The sequence below is a fragment of the Anguilla anguilla genome, chromosome 1 (assembly GCF_013347855.1).
Source record: "Anguilla anguilla isolate fAngAng1 chromosome 1, fAngAng1.pri, whole genome shotgun sequence".
NCBI lineage: Eukaryota > Metazoa > Chordata > Actinopteri > Anguilliformes > Anguillidae > Anguilla > Anguilla anguilla.
The window spans coordinates 46,249,221-46,272,542 of record NC_049201.1 but is presented as its reverse complement, the minus strand read 5'-3'; the positions used below and the strand labels follow the sequence as shown (position 1 = coordinate 46,272,542).

General features: G+C 40.2%; 1 protein-coding gene across 1 annotated transcript; it reads left to right on the top strand.

Annotated features, from left to right (window-relative positions):
- Positions 1–1,316: 1,316 nt before the first annotated feature.
- Positions 1,317–16,200, top strand: has2 (hyaluronan synthase 2). The gene is made up of 4 exons (XM_035410683.1): positions 1,317–1,806; positions 7,686–8,312; positions 13,156–13,257; positions 13,800–16,200. The coding sequence occupies exons 2-4, from the start codon at positions 7,686–7,688 to the stop codon at positions 14,727–14,729; spliced, it is 1,659 nt and encodes a 552-aa protein (XP_035266574.1). The 5' UTR covers positions 1,317–1,806; the 3' UTR covers positions 14,730–16,200.
- Positions 16,201–23,322: the final 7,122 nt, after the last annotated feature.

Below are 23,322 nucleotides of genomic sequence, written 5' to 3'. Positions count from 1 at the left end.
TAACTAAAGGTAGGTGAAAAAAGAGCAATGTCCACATGGGGTCAAATTCAGAAATTGCTGTTTGCTTTAGGTTATATCACAGGTGTCCAAATCCAATTCTGGAGAGCCACAGTGTCTGCTGCTTTTCAGTGTACTTCTGCACCAGTGATTCATTTAAGTTGGTGATTGGCTAAAGAATTCACACACCTTTGTCTCAATTGGCTGCTGGTTGAAAGGAAACCACAAGTACCCGCTAACATTGTGGCCCACCAGGACCTGAGTTTGGCACCAGCTGTAATAGGCAAGGCACAAAGCAATTCATGACAACATAAGATTCCTTACAGGTGAAGCCAGGTGTCTGTTATGGTGCATTTTAATTCAGTGTAAAATAAATTGTGTAAAGTTGTCCAGGACAACCTAATGTGACAGTGGGGTGTGATAGCACATATTCAGTGGGGAAATTGGTTCACACCTTTTATGTATTAGTAACAATATTAAAAAAATAATTTTACTAATATGCAAAACTATTACACCAACATTAATTTAGTACTGTGAACAAAATGACATTACAGTTTCACAGAACATTGTACAGCATGGCAAATCCATAGAACAATTTTCTTCATTTTAGTTTGTGAAAAGCTAGGAACAAGGATTATGGACTGAATTTATTGATAAATTTAAACAGACTTTTGTGACAGCTAGATGGAACTTAATAATCTAAGAGATAACGAACCCATGCAAGGATGGCCTTACATACCTGAAGCTGTTCCTTTGGCTTTTTTTGCTCAAAGTGGGTTTAGAATTATGTGGCGCTGCCTGCTGGTGGATATTTGTAACGCGCCCACATCTGTGGGCAAACGAGACAAATAATCTAATGGATCATTTACCTCCTCGCAGATGGATAATACGATTAAATTCCACTACAATAGACATTGTCATTCATATTTTAATTTAGATTGAATATGTCATTACATAGTTGCTATGTGCGTGTTTTACTTGTACGTAGTAGCCTACATGTGACAGTGGTTTATAAGACACCCCGCTTTTGGGCAGGCAGACTTCCTTGACAACAAATTGGTGAACTGTCAAAACCGCCAATCGGTATTTTTGCGCACACTACATATTACAATGATAATGTTAGAATCGAGAAAGGAGCAACATGAATATTCAACCCAGCATTTCATTTTCCTGAGTCCAGGTTAATTGGCAGACGCATATATCCACATTTCGGAAGTTTGAATGGGCTGCTTTTTTTAAAGTTCGCTCCTCCTCGTCCCCCGACCTCCCCCCTTATTAAAACAACTCCAAAATCTCTCCCTGGTTAAAAGAGTCTTTGGATATGTAAGAGCTACAGGAAGCGTAAACCCTAAGGCGTCTGGAAGAAATTACAGACGCAGAAAAAGTAGAACAAGTAGTAGTGCGGTTCGACAGTTCATGACTTTAACCTGTAAGCTTGGAAAAAACTTGAATTTAGTTGGGCTCTTGTCATCCGTATTGACTACTGTTCAATAATAGATTTTTTTTTCACATAAATGAATGACACTATCAAAGCTGACTGACATAATGAAACAAAACCTAGATATACGTATGTGACATTCATTCATTGATGAATAAGGAAGAAAAAGAAACAAAACTTGAATTTTTCATACGTTTATGGGAAAACGTGGAAATTGCACAGTATTTGGAGTTTTCAGACGCGTAACTTCGGTTTCTACTGAATCCTCTCAAGATAAGTTGATAACTTTAATTCAACTTCAAAGTTGCAAAAGGAGCCTCGCCTGACTGCATCATACAAAGGAATAGGAGATCAACTTAAGCTGCTTCAAGGTACGAAATATATACGCATTTTTCACGAAATATACAAAAAATCTTGTTTTAATACCATGTACACGTTTATTCAAAACACACATGCATGCAAGTAGCGCCGGTCTCGCTGCAGTGAAAGGGGGCTTTTAGTCATATAAAAGTTACCTGACAGCATAAATGACCTATTGTGCTTCTGCTGATGTTAGAGTTACCGTTTGAACAAACCTCAGCCTGTGAGAAACAGTATTTATTTTTGCTTTACTAGACATAAGAGTTTCTAGAGTGTAACATACAAAACGGTTTTATATATGTTGGGACTTTTTTTCTGCATTTGCTACCATACTAAACTATAGTTGCTAGGTAAAGCTCTGGACGCTCACTGTTCTCCAATAGAATCTTTTGCGTTTATCTCACGGCAGTTCAACAGTTATTTTTGCTTTTAGAAAGCATTGAAGAGGTGTAGACATGCTACAGAGGGATGTCAGATCGAAAATAATATAATACACATTGGTTGACAAAACATTTCGGGTATGTTCGATCTAAATTTCGTTGGATTAAAATATTCATAGCTGTTCTGTACACTAATTTCATTGGTATCCAAAGCTATGTAACTTTAATGAGAGGCGTTGTCAACAAGAAGAAACGTTGTATATTTACCATCAAGCACGCAATTGCTCTAATAAGCGTTATACCGTTATAATGAGACAGTCTGACGTCAGACCAGCCCCCTAACGTCATTTTTAGGCGCGCTGCCCCGATTGTATTTGAAGCGAGTGACCTGGCACGGAGATGTAGAGCGCTCTTTGGGGAGGCGCAGTATGACATAGAAGCATTGTTTGCTTGCTCATAAATCAAATTTGAAGAAGGCGTACGCACATATTGCTGGATTTCTTTGCACTGCAGGATGAGGAAAAGTAGCCGGTGTTTCAAATATCAATATCCCTGTGCTGCCACTCATAATCACAGACTGGAAAAACTGATAAAGTGATAGTTACACTTTTCTTGAATAAAAGTTACGCTGAAGCGTCTGATGATTGTTAATCATTCTGCCATATTGTGCATATTTGTATTTAAGTAGATGGGCTATGATTAGCAAGTTGCCACTGTTTTAACCATGACCACGCACAAAACCAAACGGTATGAGACAAACATGAAGACCTTCATATATAAATGCATAATAATTTCATGTGATTGAGAATGCTAGTGTGATGAAAAATGTTCTGGGGTGCAAAATACAATGTTAACTTTAACAGCTGGAAGGTTTTCATGGTGCTTGGTGATGAATGATATGTCCAAGTCCAATAGTATAGGGATATAAAGCCAATTCCCATGATTATTCTTCATTTGAGCTTTGAAAGCATGAGTCAAATTATTTTCAATGTACCAATATTACTTGACAGAGTATTTACAGCCATAATGTGGTAGGGTGCACTGCAGAAAGCAAAAGTAATATTTCACAGTTTACAAACTGGCATATCTGCAAATTACAAACACCGTTAATGAATCCACAGGCATCTATTTTAAGAAAGCAGTCCAAAATGGGCACATGGTCAGGACTGCTAGGAGAGGTTTTGTGGTGTGACAGAGCAGGGTGCTCAAAACACTGCTAGGACCAGTGTTTCAAAATTGATTTGGGCTGCAACTGGAAGTCGGCGGTGGGAGATAAGGAAAGTGGAGCCATGGGAGCGGAACAGGGAAGTAGATGGGGAGGGGAAATCCAGATGATTTGAGGGAGGCAGATGCTGTTGGCAGGGAAGTTAGCTGGGAGGAGACAGAGCAGTAATGTGGCCAGAACAGCTGTGTCAAGGAACAGCCTTTCTGTGTGTAATGGTGATCTGTAGGGTGGCCAACATTGGTCCTAAGTCCACTATCTCCACAGTCACAGTGCTGTGACTCAGAGCAATGATATTCCATGTTGTATGCCAATCTATTCACAAAACCAATGATTTTGCCTGCATTAGTCTATCCACAATCAGCTTACACACCCATAATACAAAATCTAACTGTAACATGAGCAAAGCTGATGTAGAACCAGTGCCTGAGGGAACAGCACCGACAAGCATTGAGGCAGGGCTGGTTCAGCAAAGGCTGTGTGCCATCTGCAATGCTGGCAACCTTTCTAACCCCGCTCAGATAGATGCTTCACTGCCAGAGTCAAACTTCTATTGCTTTGTGTGCCAAATATTTTGGGCTGCTCCATGTCTGTACTGTCACTTGCCTCTCAGTCCCCTTGTCTCAACTTTGCGAAATCTGGAGTGTCTCAAGCTGGGAAAGATTTTGTACCCAAAGGGGAAGCATTCCTCCTCTGCCTGTTCCTTATTACAGCAGAGTCCAGGTAAAACCAGCCAGCTAGCTCAGGAGGCTGGAACCCAGGAAAGGAAGTAGAGGTGTGGCCTGAGTTGGGGGGGGGGGGGGGGGGGGGGGGGGGGGGGGGGAGTGGCAGATGGACAGAGTCGACATGAGTGAGTGACAGACATTAAAGCGTTCCGGGGGGGGGAGGGGGGTGGTATGGCGGGGGGGTGGGGGGGGGGGGGGGCGGGGGGGTGACTACAGCCATTCTAGCAAATGGCTGTAGTCACTCCAAGGTCCAGAAGAGGGAGCACTGCTGCCACCCACCTAGAGGAATAGGAAATGTGCAAAAGAAGGCTTGGGGTGGTAGACCATCTCTATGACTAGACAGCTGGAACCCTCTGGAGGATACAGGCGAACCACGACTGGCAGGAGGGCTCTTTTGCTCTTTTTTTTGAGTTGTCAGCTGTACCTCCCAGTACCACACATTGTTCAAATTCACTCCATCAAAATAATGCTAGGCTCACTGTACATGGAGGCCTCAGTGTGACGGCACTGTAGCCACTGAAACCTACAGCTGCTGTAGCAAGGGTCATTCTCACTGTGAGCCTCGATGCATGGGGACGCAGCTGCCCCTCAAGCTGATTGGCTTATTGGGGCCATTAAAGGGACACATGCTTGCATCTGTTTAGTCTCTTCCGCCACCCACCTGGGATTACGCTCTAATGGCTAGAGCTCTGCAGCTCAGCTTGTGGTTCATTCACAGTTCCTCTGCCTGGCCTTGTTTATTTATATCTGCAATAATTTATAAATGTACACTGCTGTGCAAGTCTTACTGCATTTGTTCATTTTTCCACTCATACCAGAATCATCAGAAGGAAACCGAATCTGCACCATTGAAGCTGACTGGAAGCTTTAAGTCCCTGAGACAAAACATTCCCAGCAATTTACAAGATCTTTCAAAAGGGAACTATAGAACATGATTCCATAATAAGTTTAGGTTTATAAAAAAATTATTTGAAAGTATTCCAGGAAGGATTTCAGTGTTTTGTAAGGACAGGGTAGACACACATGCTATGATTTATATTGTGTATTCATTAGTTGTATTTGGTCAACATTCACTTTCATAAAAGTATATTTACATGTAGTAAAATGTTTTAGTTTCTTTCTGCATCACAGTACAAAAATTCACAGGCTGCACCATGTTTTAACACCTTGACTGACTTTCAGCTGTTCCTGTTAAGTGCAAGATCTGAATAAGCATCACCTGAGTAATAACTTTGAAAAGAATGATTTTTGCCCAGGGCACTTAAATTGTTCTTCTGCTTTTAACATAATACCAATAGAGTATTTGTCTAGGGAATTCTTTCTGAGGGACTTAAGCCATAATTCATAGATTTCAAAGGAATTCTTGGATTTGGCTTGGTCAAACAGCTCTATGCAACCTTTAGTCGACAGAGATCAATGTCCTTCACAGTGCATCACTTATATAATTGATTACACAGCTGTGCATTATCTGCCTCAGACCTGGATGGTACAGTATGTTTGTGCCATAAAAGAAGAAAGTGCCATTTGAGCATTTTAATGATGCTACCAGTAGTAAAATCTGGAGTGTCTGTGTGGTCAACCATATATATATATCTTCCACTAATACAAACAAAAGATGGTAAAAGGTGTGACAACATGGAAATACCACTCACCTGCATAATTATTTTGTTCTCTCATCTAGTGGCATTCTCAGCACTGCCTCTTCCTCTCTATGACAGGTTCCTGCAGGTTGAGGCCAGAATCTTCTTTAAATAATGATACCCATAAAAACCGAATATTAACATAACATTCCACCTTATTCACTAGTTCATGGATTCAATATCAGTACTCGCCAATCAACATCATTCTCCTTGTATCTCCTCAGACAGTTCCGCAAGTTGATAATTAATAGGAAATGCTTTCATTTGGGTTTATTCTGTTCTCAAATCTCAAAATTCAAGGTCAATTCGCATGGAGAATTTTTTTTGGCAGTTACTGCATAGGGCTCATTCTTTGGCAAAGGCTCAAATCTTCTTGAGCTGCAGTGTTGTATTTCATTCACGGTTGAAGCATGAGAGTTAAAAGTTTTCCCCACTGATCCAGATTCAGCCCTGCAGCACTCACCAGCATGCAAAGAGCCCTCCCTACAGGCACCAGACAATTCTTGGCACCTGTCCATTTTTGAAGAATAAGCTTTATAGCATGAACATGCTCGCAGACGGACTGCATAAATATACATACCTTACATAACATTTACAGCACAGTTTTCCCGACATGGTACATAAATTAGTCAAATCTCAATGCACATTTGATGTGAAGCTCAGACGTCATCTGTATTTCTCACACACTTCTGCTGTACCGCAGTCAAAGCCTCTAATCAAAGTAGCCGAGGGAGAAACCACCAAGTTAAATCCACAAGTCGGTCCCTCAGCCTCCGTTACCCTATCCCTGCGGTGCTGCAAAATGATAATGCTTTGGGGAAAGCAAGCAGTGACATCATGTAAATCAGCTAATGGCATCCTCGATGTTGCTGGCTTTCTGGAGTCACAATTACATCCTCATAAATCCAAGGCCCTCTCTCTTTTTTAACATTTGGGCAGGCTTTGTCTGTTTTAATAAGGGCTGGGGTTCACACAGAGTTTACGAAAAGACATGAAAGTAAGGTATGGGACACCCCGAGTGCAGGGTTTCTGGACATCTGCACCACACGTTCTCTGATACTTGCACGTCTTAGTCGCCTGGGCTGGGCGCAGACCGTCTGGACTAAGTGAGTCAGGGGTCTTGTAAATCCAAGTACAAGACTCGCCCTGAGCCACTGACATGCGCGTATTGTTCACATCTTCCTTGGGCAGTATTAGCATTGCAAGTGTGTAGAGCTATAACACAGTTTCAGAATTCCTCTTTTTGTCCATTGACTTCAGCAGTTTATTCAATTGTTCCCTTAATCTGACTCTGAGGAATTACTGGCATTAGACCTAGGTTAAGCCAGATCCATCGCCTGCTGCTCACGGTGCGACAAGTGATGTCACATGTCGTGTTTGTTTACTCAACGTGGTGGCATGTGTTCTACGAAGAGAAAAGGCCTCTTCAAAGTAGGCCCATAATTTCAGCCTCACGGGTTCATGTCTTCCCACGGAGATATAAACAGATGATGTCAGAGGGCGGTGTTCCACACTTAAGTCTGCCAAGCAGATGGAGAGCAGCATTAGTAAAGGAACTTGGAACAAGTGGCCTAAGAAAATGGTCAGATCTTGGAGGGGCTGGGGGGAAATGGAAAAGGAAGAATACTACTTCTATATACGCCTGGTTCAGTTTCTTGTAAATGTAGACGTTCCAGTGTAACATAGTAAACATGCGAATAAGGCTTTACTGAATGAAAATAAAGGTATTCAGCCTTAACAGTTTAATGCATTTTTTTTTTAAATGGCCAAGCTTATGACAACTTTATTTACATTTGCATGTCACCTTATAGATTGCTATTGTCTTGCGGCTTTAAGTCTCCACACTCATGGCTGTATAGGCATAAGTGTGTCTTCTACCTGTAAGTTTTACAATAACAATTTACTCTTCTTGTAATTTTTCAGATGGGATGTGATAAAACAATGACCTACCTGAGGGTCATTGGGACAACACTGTTTGGGATCTCGCTGCTCGTGGGGATCTCCACTGCCTATATCATGGGCTACCAGTTTTTTACGACTGCACACAACTACTTCTCCTTTGGGCTTTACGGGGCCATTTTGGTCACTCATCTCATCATCCAGAGCCTTTTTGCTCTGCTGGAGCACCGCAAGATGAAACGGTCGCTTGAGACACCCATCAAACTGAACAAATCACTTGCCCTCTGCATCGCCGCCTACCAGGAGGACCCCAACTACCTGCGAAAATGCTTGATTTCAGTCAAGCGGTTGACTTACCCAGGGATAAAGGTGATCATGGTCATCGATGGGAATAACGATGATGACACGTACATGATGGAGATCTTTCGGGACGTCATGGGCAGGGACAAGGCCGTCACATATATTTGGAAAAGCAACTACCACCACAGGGGGCCGGACGAGAGTGACGAGTCGTACTTGGAGAGCCTGCAGCAAGTCTCCCGCCTGGTCCTGAACAACAAATGCATCTGCATCATGCAGAAGTGGGGTGGGAAAAGAGAAGTCATGTACACAGCCTTCAAAGCCTTGGGGAGGAGCGTGGACTATGTGCAGGTAAGCCCATGAGGCAGCATGCTGTGCCAAACCAAAACACGGCCCCACAAAGACACCTTTGTGTTACTTTAAATGGAAGCTGTCCTTGTTCATGCACTATAGAGAGGGTTCTGCTGAATGCTAACAGTGACTCTGTTCAGTCAGGGAGAACAGCACAGAGCCACGTGCATGTTTTTTAAAATGTATTTTCAAACTGTAAATTCCATGTGTCCCGACACAGACGCTAGAACGATGCAATATTAGCTTTGTATGTGATCCACAGCATTGCAATTCACTCTTCATCTGGTAGTGGTTTTCAGTTTTTATTTTAAAGTAGTCAGCTGTGTGTGGTACTATAACCCCCAATAATCCTTTCTGGGCTAAAGGGAATTTGCTTGAAATTCGTTGAAATACATTTTAGCCTGATTATAAATGGCATTCATTGTGTTCAAGGAAGTAGATTTTTACATTGGTATTTCCCTAAAAATCCAAACTAAGCAATCCTTTGGCACATTTTATTGATGAAATGACTGAATAACTGATGATTTCATCACCTTACATAACATTACATTCATGTTTTAGATGTTTTAGACATCCCAGTTAAGCAATCAAAGAGGCTGGGAGTTTTTCAGGATCATAGTTTACCTTTAACCATTCCTAGTTGTTTTAATATTGAAATACCACAACATTATTGCATCATGCATGGCACAGTGTATTTACTGTAAAGCGTATTCATCGGTTTCTCATATTAAAATATCTGAATCAATTCTTATCCTAGTATTTCTCCATTAACACAGGTCTGTAAGATTAACATTAAGATTAACTGTCTGCTGAAGATAGTAAACCACACAATGTGACACCTTCAGAGAAATGCATTAAGAGAAAGCATTGAATCAGGTGCTTTTAATTTTAATTTTATTCTTTCACCCTCTTCCCATTTAAAGAAACTTGGCAGTCCCTGAGACAAAACAAGATTTAAAGTACTCCACAGAGGGAGCTTCTTATTCAGTGGTTAGCTTTCAGTGGAAGGTTTTTCGAAAGCAGGAGTCATAAACACATCAAACTCAAAGATCACTGTAATGGAAAAAGGTTGTATTTTCTGAAAAATGACACTGTGGCATTCTAACATGGGTAGTCATGTCATAAGGAAGCGAGAGCCTGTGCCCAGGGCCAAAATCCACCTATAACCATATGGTTTCAATGGAATACATGACCTGTACACCAAGTAAATAGGAATAATTTAATTTTGCCCTTTACTGATCAGTCCTGGCAGGCTACCAGATGTCTGTGGTAGTTTTCACTGCAGGGTCTGGTCTACCTGACTGTGATTGGCACAGTACTGAGTGGGGGGTATAACATGTCAGCTTAATTCACAGTATCTTCAATTTCCTTTGCAATCACCCCATCTATAAGTGCCCCCTCATTTTTTTTTTCAGATGACCCCCCACCCCACCCAAGTTGTTTAACTGTAAAAGATTCACAAATGCTACCTGTACGTACATGCACGTTCAAACGTATACGGTTATACTGATGAGTATACAACATCTGCAGATTTTATCTACCTTTTTTCAGAAGTGTATTAGAATTGGGTTTCCTGTTCTCCTAACCTATTAGCAAACAAGCTGCTAACCTAAAAAGAGTGAGTCTGAGTTTTCCATGTTATATCCCGTGAATGGGGAGTCATTATTTGGGAGATATGTTTCATATGTGTAAAATCACCCATCTGCAAAAAGGATTTCCTCGCTCATGCAATGATACAGATGCAGTTTATTGCATTATGCACACACATATCATGCACAAATATTTTACTGACAAGCCTGACTCTACGTTTCAGTAAATTAACATAGAAACACATGGGCTTGTGTCCTGAGATCCCATCCGAGATCCTCGTTTTGTGAGGGGACCCACATTGTATAAACCCGCTCGTTTTTTCCTGTCAGGGGGTTTACTGATTGTTGTTTGCTCATGATTCTGCCAGATATAGAGTATCTGGCATCAATAAATAACTCACCTGTGGCACCAGGGATATTCACTACGGACCTGCTGGGAAAAGAAGTCATAAATGAACAGACAGGAAAGTTTTAATCTAAGAATGTATAACAGTTCCAAGGACACTGAAACACCACAGTGCAGCTGTAGGATCTGATTAACTTGACACCACTATCAAAATTACAACATTTGGCTAGGCTATAGGTTCAGCTCTCAGGTGGGGTGTTGCTATTTTACCCTTGAGGAAGGTACTTACCATAGTCGAGATTTCCTCAGTAAACATCCAGCTGTATAAATGAAAGTTATGTTTAACGTAAGCTATTTGGGTTTCGTTGGATAAAGGCAATTCAATAAGTAAAGCAAATAAATAATAATTATAATGGTTATAGATTATATAAACGCAACATGATGACATGGTGAAAAATGTTCATATAATTTTGTGCTAAAAAGGTCATTGAGTTTGTGTCCAATGTTAACAGCTCTAGCACAGCAAAGAAATAGTAAGGTCTGAATGAGATGACAATGCTGTTTTTGCAATTTAGGTAAACTTTCTAATGTAACGACATACAGCAGGATTAAAACTTAAAGATTCCTTACTGTTCCAAAACACTGTGCTGTTCAGGATTCTCTGATTTTCTTGTGCACCCCAGAAGTAAAGCAAACCTCTAAATGCCAGAACAGAAAATCACACAGTTACTATAAATCCTCAAATTGATTCACCCTCCCTCCTCAACACACAAGTCCACAAACAATGTCATTTCCAACTGTTTTTTCCAGAGTTGAACAGCGTTAATAGTCATAAACCCAGACCTGCCTAAATGCCTTGTCAGGTGGGCTGAATACAATGACAGTTGTTGTGCTCGTAGCTGTTTTTTTAAATCTAAAAATGGCTGACTTTAATTAACAGGTCATGCAGAGTGTTGTGCACTGTGTATTACAAAGTTGTCTGATTTGTCAGAAGTTGGAAGTGTGAAGTACAGGTTTCATTAAACAATGTGTCCCATTACATTGAAGAAAAGACTGTAATGGGATGTCAGTCCTTCTGAGATTTACTTACATTCTGAGGGTGGGATGCCAGGGCAGATTGCAGTGAGAGAGTTGTCCTCAAACAACCTCTTAATGGCAGTGGTGCATAATGGTACAATGTGACTGTTGAAACCAAGAAAAATGGCATACTCCAGCATAGCCAGCAGACAGTATACAGTGTGTCTTTTGAAGTAATTTCATCATCAAGGCAAATCTAATTTAAGCCTAACATATGTCAAGTGCAATACCTACTGTACTGTGCAGGACAAGGCATGGATTACATATTGTTGTGATTTTAAAAGCTTTTCTAATCCACAGACATGCTATTAGCCACTTAGCATATTATGAAGAAATAACTTCAGTTTGATTTATTGTTTGACATTTGAGTCGAGCTGCATCTCATTACTGCTGTAGTACGTTGGTGCTATTTTATTTGTCCAGAAAAAATTACATTGGCTCTCCGTTTGTTTTTAATCACTGAAAGCCTTTGTAGCATTTCCCAGCATCAAACTATGATGAGCTTCAGAAGTATTCAGTACCTCTGGTGACTTTACAGGCCATTAGCATTTACTGCAGCTGTTCATTTCAGACTGTCGACATCACATGAAGAAATAATACTAGCATTTAGATTTACAAGTGTACATTTTTGCAGATTAAAAATGGGGTAACCTTTTCAACTACTTTTCCACAAAGCAGAAAAGAAATTTTCAAAGAAAATTTCATATAGAAGAAAGGAAATATATTATGTACAAAGCAGAGGTTTAGGTTTATGTTTAAATTCTCTAACTGAACTGTGACAATTAAATATGCTGTTACTGACCGGCATGAAATATGTAATTGAAATACTTCATATATTTAAATGCTGTAATTACTGAAACACATTTAGAGCATTCCTGAACATTTATGTTTATTTTAAAACTGTAAGTATATCACCTGATGTCTGAAAGGTTAAAGGGTTAAAGGATATAAGATAGTTGACCCTGATGTGTAGAGGACCCAGCATTATGCATTCATATTGGTTCCATAATTTCTAGGTCACCACTGATCTCCTTCCTCCAGTGTACTACTATACACTTTTTCACACAGGAGTCTATAATTAACCTTCCAATGGTCCCATAAAGAGCAGTACCTACAGGAGACCATTTAGCAGAAGCTATCCTTGCACAGGCCCCTCTGCTTTTGAGTGCCCCAATGAAATCATTCCACATGTTGGCACACAGAAAAAAACCTTTCTTTCAATACAATGGTGAACTGAATAATTTGCTCGCACACATTTGTGAGGCACAAGAAATAAAAAAATCTTTTTCCATTTTAAGTTCAATGAAAATTACAAAAAAGCATCTACAGATTTTTTTTATTCCATGCAGCCAACTCAGGATTATTCTGAACCCCAGAGAATACCCTAAAAAGGAAGTTAATGTTTGTAAGACTGGTGTTCTGCAAACCGATTGGTTTGAGCGAGTGTTATATTTATAGGTCAACGGTTGAGCTAACTTCAGTCACCACCTCCAATTGGATCCCCACCAAAACAGTTCATGACTACCCTTTGGTTTTTTAGCACATTCACAGATGTTGGGTTGACTTTTCTCATTTCACAGTGTCAACCTGGTCAGGATCGTACTGCAATGTTAGGCTAATTTAAGATGTTCTGCAATGCAGTCTGACAAAATTGCATATTGTTTTGTTGTGCAAATAGAAATTGTCCCTGGTATTTCCCATTGCAATGTTCCAAGTGACTTCATGATATGGTATCAGAAGAATGCGCTACAGTTCCAACTTTGGTGACACTCAAATGGAAGGGTTGGGGTGTTCTCGGTGGGGTTTCAAGGACATCTTTTGTTAATTGCAGGTGTGTGACTCTGACACCATGCTGGACCCAGCGTGCTCAGTAGAGATGGTGAAAGTACTGGAGGAGGATCCCATGGTGGGCGGAGTCGGGGGTGACGTACAGGTATAATTTTCATACGTTACCTTCATTCAGTCCAGTGCCAATTGTGAGATTTGCTGCTGTGATGTGAGGCAAAGCACCCTATATTTCTGAAGTGAAAAGTGTCATGGGTAGCTTATAGTAATATATATATATATATATATATATATATATATATATATATGCAGATATACAGACACCACAAAAGTATTGGTTTGTATACTTCCTGTTTTTTTTTTATTTCATAGGTGATTCAATGACTTGGAAATGAATAAATATCTAAAAGAAAATATCTGATTCAAAATTTGGGAGATTCTCAATCACGATTGAACATGTATGAATATTACTTTCCTTGATATATCTCATTCATTTGAATCCACTGTTAAGGACAATTTTTGGTCCACTGACAGTTTTTTCATACTATGCACGGCTTGAATTTTACATTACATTACAAGCTGCTCTGCTGGATAGCATGCTGGTTGTTATATTGAACCACCATATTTTTATATTATCATCATTTTTCTTCTCTGACAGTGAGCATATTTGTTACTGTGCTTTTTTTGCAGATTCTGAATAAGTACGAGTCATGGGTATCATTTCTCAGCAGTGTCCGATACTGGATGGCCTTCAACATTGAGAGGGCCTGCCAGTCTTATTTTGGGTGTGTCCAGTGCATCAGTGGACCTCTGGGCATGTACAGGAACTCGCTACTGCATGAGTTCCTGGAGGACTGGTACAACCAGACCTTCATGGGGAGTCACTGCAGTTTCGGGGATGACCGCCACCTCACTAACCGTGTCCTGAGCCTGGGGTATGCCACAAAATATACCGCCAGGTCCAAGTGCCTGACCGAGACACCCATCACCTACCTGCGGTGGCTCAACCAGCAGACCAGGTGGAGCAAATCGTACTTCCGCGAGTGGCTATACAATGCCTTGTGGTTCCACAAGCACCACCTGTGGATGACCTATGAGGCCGTAATCACTGGCTTCTTCCCCTTCTTCCTCATTGCCACCGCCATCCAGCTCTTCTACCAGGGCAGGATCTGGAACATCCTTCTCTTTCTACTGATAGTCCAGGCAGTGGCACTCATCAAGTCCTCCTTCGCAAGTTGTCTCCGAGGCAACATTGTCATGGTGTTCATGTCATTCTACTCAGTGTTATACATGTCCAGCCTGCTCCCCGCTAAGATGTTTGCCATAGCCACAATAAACAAGGCCGGGTGGGGGACATCAGGGAGGAAGACAGTCGTGGTGAACTTCATAGGGCTTGTCCCAATCTCAGTTTGGTTCACAATTCTGTTCATTGGCATCATCTTCACGGTCATCCAAGAAACACGAAAACCCTTCCCCGAGTCTGAAAAGATAGTCTTAATCATTGGTGCAATAGCATATGCCAGCTACTGGGTCGTGCTGTTGACTCTGTACGTGGTGCTAATCACCAAGTGTGGCAAGAGAAAGAAGGAACAGCAGTATGATATGGTGCTTGATGTATAATGTCCCTCTGTAAACCCTATCCCTCCCCCCCCACTCCACCCCCTTCCACCCCACCCACCTCACCCCGCACCCTTACGTTTACATTGTGAAGAATCTCAGACTGCTCACTCACTGGCGGACTCTCGGCAGGTGACATGAAGTGACGTCGTCAAAAGAGACGAATCATTGCTGCTGTGACTGAAACAAAGGATATTCCTTTTTTAAAAGAAATGTTATGATGTTCCAAAGTTGAACAATATTATTATTATTTGTAGTATTATTATAATTTTTATTATTATTATTTTTATTATAATAATTATTATTTTTACAAGTGAAAACCACCAAAATGGACATCATGTTTCTCGATACGTGGAACTAGCATGAGTTCTATTCCTATGCACTTTTATGTCTCACTCTCATTGTGCATCATGCTTGACAGAATAATATGAAGAAAAAAATACCTCAGTGGTTGTTTGCATTGTGTGGGTGATTGGGATGCAGTCAGAAAAGACTCATTCTTGTTTCAAGTAATTTATAATCTATTATAAACATGGGTCCTTTTATATACAGTTTTATAATGAAAGCCAAAGGTGGACTTCTCAGCACATTGGCCATGCTGTAGCTGTTGACTTGTTACATTGTAATTTGTACATTGTATTTTTATTGCCTTTTATATAGACACGTTTATTTTTGTTTTTTGCGTAGTCACCAAAGAGTCTCTATTTTCATTCATTTTTATATTAAAAAAAGATAGATATGCAATGTGCATGAGTAACTGTTACAACATTGACTTGTGTATCTGACCAAAAATGTGAAGTTTTTTGAAGCTGGGTTTATGTGTATGCAATGATGACAATAAATGCAATTCTAGGGATAAATTATTGATGAACAGGAAGAGTAATTAACCTGTGTTTTTAAAATGGTGTACATTGATTGACAACCAGCATATTTATAAAAAACATTCTGTGGTTTATAGCTTTATGTACTGGGATAGTTATATTTTGACAAGTTTTTTTCATCAGCAAGCCAGGGATACTTCCAGACTTACATCTATGTAAAAAAAAAAGTTTATCTTATCTTCAATACAGAACAGGTCCTGTTTCTATCCCATAATGCAAACTGTATATGTTTGGGAAATAATAAAAATAGAATGTCAGATTTTAATGTAAAAGACAATATGCAAATCCTGCACAGAACCCAATTTTGCACAAGAAATAGGTATTTCAATTTTATTACGTCAACATTTCAGGCATAGTTTCTTCACTCTATATTTAGAAAAAATGTGATACTATGAAAAGAACATGAAAAAATGGAACCAGACTACCAGTGGAATTTGGTTTAGCATGTTCAGTAATGCCACATGGGAAGAACTAAGAAATGAAAATATGAAAGTATTTCTATTATTTTGTTTTGTGCCAAAAATACATACGTTTATACGTTGATATAAAGCACTTTTGTGTCGTGCCAAAATAAAGATTTGATGCTTACTATGCAAATTGGATGCTTGATTTTCCTTAATTACCCAGGAGTGAATCTTGTCTTTGAAGGATGTGGTACATGGTTTCCTGTGAGGAATCACCCCATGCACGTTTCTCACATTATTATGACATTAGTGCACACTTCATCACACTTTCATTCACAGTAGCTTTAATGTGTGTTAAAACACATGGGTGTTGCTGCATGACTCCAGTTGCATTATTCTCCCTCGACAAAACTAAATAAGCCATTTGTTTAGCTGGTGTGGACAGTTTCCATGGTAAAGATCATTGTTTACATTTGACATTGAGTCTAAAACTGTAGTGTTTTAAAATAAAGTCTAGACAAATTCGGAATTTTGAAAGGAAATCTGCAAGCCCACTAAATCACCCGAGCATTATATATCCGTATTTCTATTACTTTGTTTACATTTAAAATAGATACACAATATTAACGAATTTAACTCATAGATGGAGTTGGTAACACCACATTATGTTGAAGCTTTAGTATTTAGGTTCAGTAAAACTGAAGCCTGGGTTAACAGTGAAGTTTTGTTCAGGCCTTTCCATACCAGACTGTGTTCCCCTTATATGGACATAACATGGTGTGCTGGTGTGCATTTTCAAAAAATATCGCACTGTCTTTTGGTATCTCAATGTACAGAGATTTTTCAGGGAAACGCCCTAGGTACAGTACGCTCGCTCTCTCTCTCTCTCTCTCTCTCTCTCTGTCTCACTCGCTCTCTCTGTCTTACTTGCTCTCTCTCTCTGTCTCGCTCGCTTGCTCTCTCTCTCTGTCTCGCTTGCTCTCTCTCTCTCTCTCTCTCAGTGCAGGCAGATTACGTTACAGAAATCCAATGGCACATATGGTAACATAATTTCTGCCCGCCCGTTAGGCCTCTTCTGTGAGTCAGAGAAAACGCCCCTCCCAGCTCTGCCAGAAACTTTAAAGCAAGCTCTCAGTACTGAGGTATTCCCTGCAACGAGACTGGGTTCAACTTTCCGTGTTTTTTACCATTTAGAGAATTCCTGGTTTCATTCAGCAGCAGCAGGGTAGTTCACATGTCTGTTGTGAGGATATATGTAGTGAATGATGCAAACTTTGGTCTGCACAGTAATGAAGTATGTTTTAATATGTGACATAGCTTAGCTCAGAAGGTAAGAGCGGTTGTCTGGCAGTTGGAGGGTTGCTGGTTCGATCCCCCGCCCTGGGCATGTCGAAGTGTCCCTGAGCAAGACACCTAACCCCTAATTGCTCTGGTGAATGCGAGGCATCAATTGTAAAGCGCTTTGGATAAAAGCGCTATATAAATGCAGTCCATTTACCATTTACCATGCATGTGCACAAAGCGTAATGAATCAACAGTATTAAAACCCTGGGAGGTTTTGCTTTTTTATTTTTTTGACATTTTTCAAATTTCCTTAAATATCGAAAGCTATTTCATCAAAGAAAGATGCTGTTACAGAATGGGCTTAAGTCTCAGCTCAAACTGTTTTTGTGCATAACAGATCATGTTAGAACGACTGTTTGAACTACAGTTATTCCACTGTGAATGTGAATTAATAACTGCGGTGTGTTTTGTTGGTCACAAAGATATGTCCTGATTGCGAGACAGCATCTTGAATATCAACAAAGATTTTTAATCTGGAATTAACATGGGCCCTTGAGTGGCAAATCCATCTCCTAACCCTAAAAATTTGTAAACTGACCTGAGCAACAAAATGTTGTTAAAAACAACATTACAAATAACATTGACCTGAGTCTTTATCACTGCTAACTGCTCATAATGTTTTGATCTAGTTTACGTCAAGACCTGTTTTATAAAAAGGACAGGTACAATATAGGTTGATTTTACTCTGCTATGATATTAGCATCACATTACAAGATAACGAAGTTATCTTGCAATCAGATTTCAATCAGATTTTGAGATCTATTTCAATCATTCCTCATAGTTTTTGAGGAGTGATTTTCAGAGTATTTGAGTGACTCATGTAGGGTTACTGTTTTCACTTTCATTTCCCCAGCCATGACATGATTGTCTTTATTTACAAAGTTAACAAACAGTGAAATGTAGCTGAGTAACTGGATTTTGTCCTGATATCATGTCAAATCAATCAGGGCCCCTTCTCTAAATACAGAATGTGTCAATTGCGTGCCTTTGTCTCTCCATAAATGCATTACAAGTGATTATGACACATTGTTTGGAGTCATTGTTGCATTAAGCTGATCAACGGCCACCAGAGTTGAGACAAAAAGAGGATGGGTTTCAGCTATTGTGTAGGAGTCAGTTAAGAGAGCAATGCCACTCAGGCAAAAAAAAGGTAGTCATAACATTGTGACAAGTGGCAAATATGGGCATGTCAGTAGAAAAATATGGTAAGTGCATACTTTCACATATTGCACAGCCTATAGGCCAATATATAGCTTGCATAGGCTAAACAAATAACATTTAATCTAATGGAAAATATAGCTGTATATTCCCTCTATCTTCCCCGAGTCCAATCACTCAGTCAAGTCCGATTCAATATTGAGAAGAGCCAATGAGAACCTTTGATCTCTCATGCTGGAGCACAGCCAGTTACATATCCGTCACATTGCAGAAAAACTTCTTTAAGCTGCTTCTCATTGGCCTAGTGTAGATGTTACAAGAAACACGTCGAGTGCACTTGGGGTTCTTGTGGGTCGCTGTCTTTTTGGAGAGATTTGAACTTGATGTTCGAATTTCATCATTTGAGACAGCAACATGGTGATCCCTGCAAAATTCAGTCGAGTCTCCTTTTTTCCTCTTAACATGTATTCTGAGGATTCCTATCATGGATGATGTAGGGGTCAGATCTGCAGATTGCAATACCTTGTGCACAACATGCACAGATTTCATTATGTCTTGGATGACAATCAGACAAGAGACGAATGGCAGTCTTGTCGTGTAGGCATAAAGGCCATGTTCCCCTACAGACCACTTTTCCCCTCATCCATGTATTTCTTCTAGACACCTGATAATGGCAAAATACTGTGTTTTTACAGCAAACACACATGACTTGCATGCCCACCTTGCACACACCAGGCCAACCCGGAAGGCCAACCTGGAAGTTTCTTATGCCTCAGCAAATTTCTGATGCTTTTTTCACATAGGGAAACCACAGACCTTATCTTTCTGTAGATAAGATCTGTGGTTGACACAAGCTTAAGAGAGATTGAAATTTTGCTGTACATAAATGACATAAAAACATAAATTACGCCGGTTAATGTCTCAGTCATGAATTTCGGAGCAGTTATGAGCTTTAAAAAAGTAAGTTGCTGACAAGTTGCTATATTGAAACTACAACGATTGTCAAGTGCAGGCAGGCTAGTACAAAACTTGAGAGGTGGTTGGTGGAATGCCACCGTTTTTGTACTTTCAATATAGCAACTTCTTAGCAACCTGCCTTTTAAAAGCACATGAAATTCATGGCTGAGGTATTAATGGGTGTAATTTATGTTGTTGAATTTTCTGCAGAAATTTAAGTCCCTATTGGAAAAAAGCAATGGAAATTGAGGGAACCCGAGGGAACCCATGTCTCAGAAAATGCTACCTGGGTCATGTCTGGGTTTTAGGACAATAACCTGTAACTCTCTTTGCATCGTTTGGGGGGGGGGGGGGGGGGTGGTGTTACCCCTATATTCTCTGCCTATGGTTGGGGTGGTGACCTCCATATTCTCAGCCTATGGTTGAAAGTACTCTCTCAGAGTTGATTTTACACTGGTCATTTTTCTGTGCACTTTCTAGCAGTAATGGCATTATGATAATTGGATTCACTGTGTACTAACTTGAGACATCTACTTAAAAACACATCTGTATGTATTAAATATGGTGTACTCAGTACAGAAGTTGCATCAGCAGTATTGCGCTCCCCTCTCCTATTTTTTTGCATGTTAGAATGGCTGTTGATAAGAACAACATGTGACACGCTGCATAATCTATAATACTGTTTTCTTTTTGGCGGGGGGAGGTTTTCCTTAAAACAATAAACATGTGTCTGCATGTGTTCTAATGTAATCGCTTCATTGTTTAGTCCAGCAGGAGTACATTCAGTCACGGACTCCCGGGAATGCTTGCCACAGCAGCGATCCTTCACTCTAGTCATTAGTCTTTCATTAGAGGCCATTGAGAGAAATCATATTTGCCCTCTTAATAAAATCACAGATGGGGCCTCACAGTGCTTTTTTGCTTGCTGAGCAAGAAAAAGTTCCCCAGCACAGTGATTGCTGACTAAATGCCCCCCCCCTCCCCCCTGCCTGCTAACAGCTGTGAGCGCCATTTCGAAAGTCATTGCTCTCAGGAGTCTGGGGGCTCCGGGTCTGCAGAACCTTACAGCTGTAGGCAGTACTCCCAGTTCTGTCCAGTCACCCATTACCCTCGCCGAAAGTGACTGCAGATAGTGAGGTGAACGATGTAAGGAAAATGCTGATCCGCCGCCTTCTTTTGATGATATCTGTGATCATCATCATTATTACCATCAGTAGTAATGGTAGTAGTAGAGCTTGTAGTAAAATGTATGAATTGACTGTATGATTTTGATTTGTTTCTGTTGCTTGTTTGACTTATCGGCATTGTGATCAATTTTTCTTTTTGTGTCAACTTTTGCCAAGGACATTCAAGTAAATGACAGATGCTTTTTGCAACTTCAATTTATTGTCAATGAGAATTCATTAATGTGATAAATGCAACTAAAGATATTACTGTGTGCAGTTAGCGGGTTTCTGTTATATAAACTTGGGCTAGTCAATGATGTATTTTTCAGACCTGCAGCTCTGGAAGACAACTTGGTGAATGGGAGCCTTGCCCTTTGGCTAGTTAAAGGTTAAAATGGATCCAATTAAGTAATTATGGGGGTTTGGTAGGCATGTTCTGGGAACAAAGCAGTGAAGACCCTGCTGTGTAGGCCACCCGTGGAAGGAGAGAGAGAAATGAATGGATCTGGTAGATGCACCTCTCAAGTAAAGGCCAACTGGAATGCATCAAGGCAACCCCCCAAACTCTACCTGGCAGGTTCATTTATGTAGTTATAAATCATTACCCAATGAAGCTCAGAACAAATGACACTGCTATGACATTGACAAATTAACATGTATGTAAAGGAGAACTGCAACTGGCTGGCTCACATAACGTTACAGATGTTGGCTACCATGTTTCATGATTCCAGTTAATATTGGGCAAGGGAGTGGTCTGCACATCCAAAGCTATGTTAACATAAATGATAACTGACAGGTCGAGAAGGATCTGTAATCAATGGCCCTATTTTAAACTGAAAAAAATGTTTTCTTAATGAACAGTTACTCTCAGTTGGATGGAAGTATCTCTAAAGTGACCCAGATATAAGATGGTCAACACCAGAAGGGTGGTTTCTTTATAATTTCAGCAAATGGAGGATCTAAATGGAGGCGAGTCCCTCAAGTGATTAGTGTTCCTCTCTCCTACTGTAGGAGTCCGACCGAGCCAATAAACAAATCCCCTTCAAGCAGTGAGATAATATGGCAGTGCTCCCTCTCATTTCCTTCAACTCTTGTGTCTTTCATATTTTCTTTTATGGCAGAACAGTGACAGGGTCACAGAAAAGAGGACATAAACATAACAATTGAGGTCATTTGTCAACTTTAAAAAAATCCTTACCTGGTCATGGGTCTCATTGGTTTTCGTTTATTTTTTAAATCAGTTTTCATTTATTTTGCTTTATTATACTTGAATAATCTATTGCCATAAAATCTCAAGGGTTTATGCTAATCGTCTTACTTGTAGCATTACATTCATTATCGTCACATTAAAGTGTGTAAATCAGATGATGTACCTCATATAGTCGCTTAGCAACTATTAATTCACCACACCAATTAGTACTGGGGGATTTTGGTATTTCTCCCAATTAGTAGGGGATATGTATCCTGATCCCTGTTTGAAAAATTGGTGCACGCTAGTAGGTGTACAGCAGATCCATTCTTTGCATATTCATTTATATATTTAATCTAAAATGTGAGTTGTCCTAACTGAAACTGAGTTGAACAAAGACAAAGGACGAAGAAAGTGCTGATTTAGATACAGCATTTATGCAAGTAAATCTCCATGTTCACTGATAATTTCTTTTTCATTGTGATTCGTTGCTGACAGATGTTAAAGTGTGGAAGTGCAAGGCTGTTACGGTTCAAAAAAACCCCACCTCTTCAATCAATTACCCCCCCCCCCCCCCCCCACACTTCAGAAGTAAAGTGACTAGAGGGCTCACTGGCTAACTCGATTGAAGAAGCGAAGAGAGCATATTACATATATTTGCTGTTACAAACACTCAGCTCAATAGCGGTCTCATTAATGATTTCAAAAATGAAGGTATCCTGTAAGGACACTCTGGTTACAGTACTCACTGACTGACCAAAACTAGGAATGTATTTGACTTTTTTCAGTTGAAGAAATAAAAAGGAAAGAAATGCTACATATTTCTCCAGACTCAAGCCTGTCATTGGATTTTTAAGATAATTTGCTACCCACTGGGGGGGTGGGGGGTGGGGGGGTTAGCATAGGTCCCTGGTATGTGGGAGAAGCATGTGTAAAGACTGCTTCGTGCACCCCTTAATACCAAACACATCCAGGCTAAACTACATATTTTCATGGTCGCGCTCAACAGAGCTCACCCTCCATAAGTCTGTTGTCACGCTGACCGTAATGCTGCTGGAACTGAAATTTTCATTTTCCTGTGCTTCTGCCATGTCTCAAATACCGTGTTTTTAAAAAAAATATGTAAGCATACACACTGACTTTGTCAACTCTTGAAACCTTGCCGGCCTTTCATGGTGGGAGATCTGTATAGTGTGATCTGTGGTACAGTTTTTGTTGTTTTGGTTCTGTACACCAGCACATTGAATTTGAAATGAAACAATGAATATGAGGTTAAAGTGCAGACAGTTTAATGTAAGGGTATTTACATCCCTTTTGGGTGATCTGTGTAGGGATTACAGTACTTTTTATACATAGTCCTCCCATTTTAGGGGACCAAAATTAATTAGAAAAATGACATCATCTTAAAGTCTTGTACTTGGTTGCAAATCTTTTGCATTCCATGACTGCCTGAAGTCTGTGATACCTAGGCATCACCAGACACTGGGTATCTTCCAT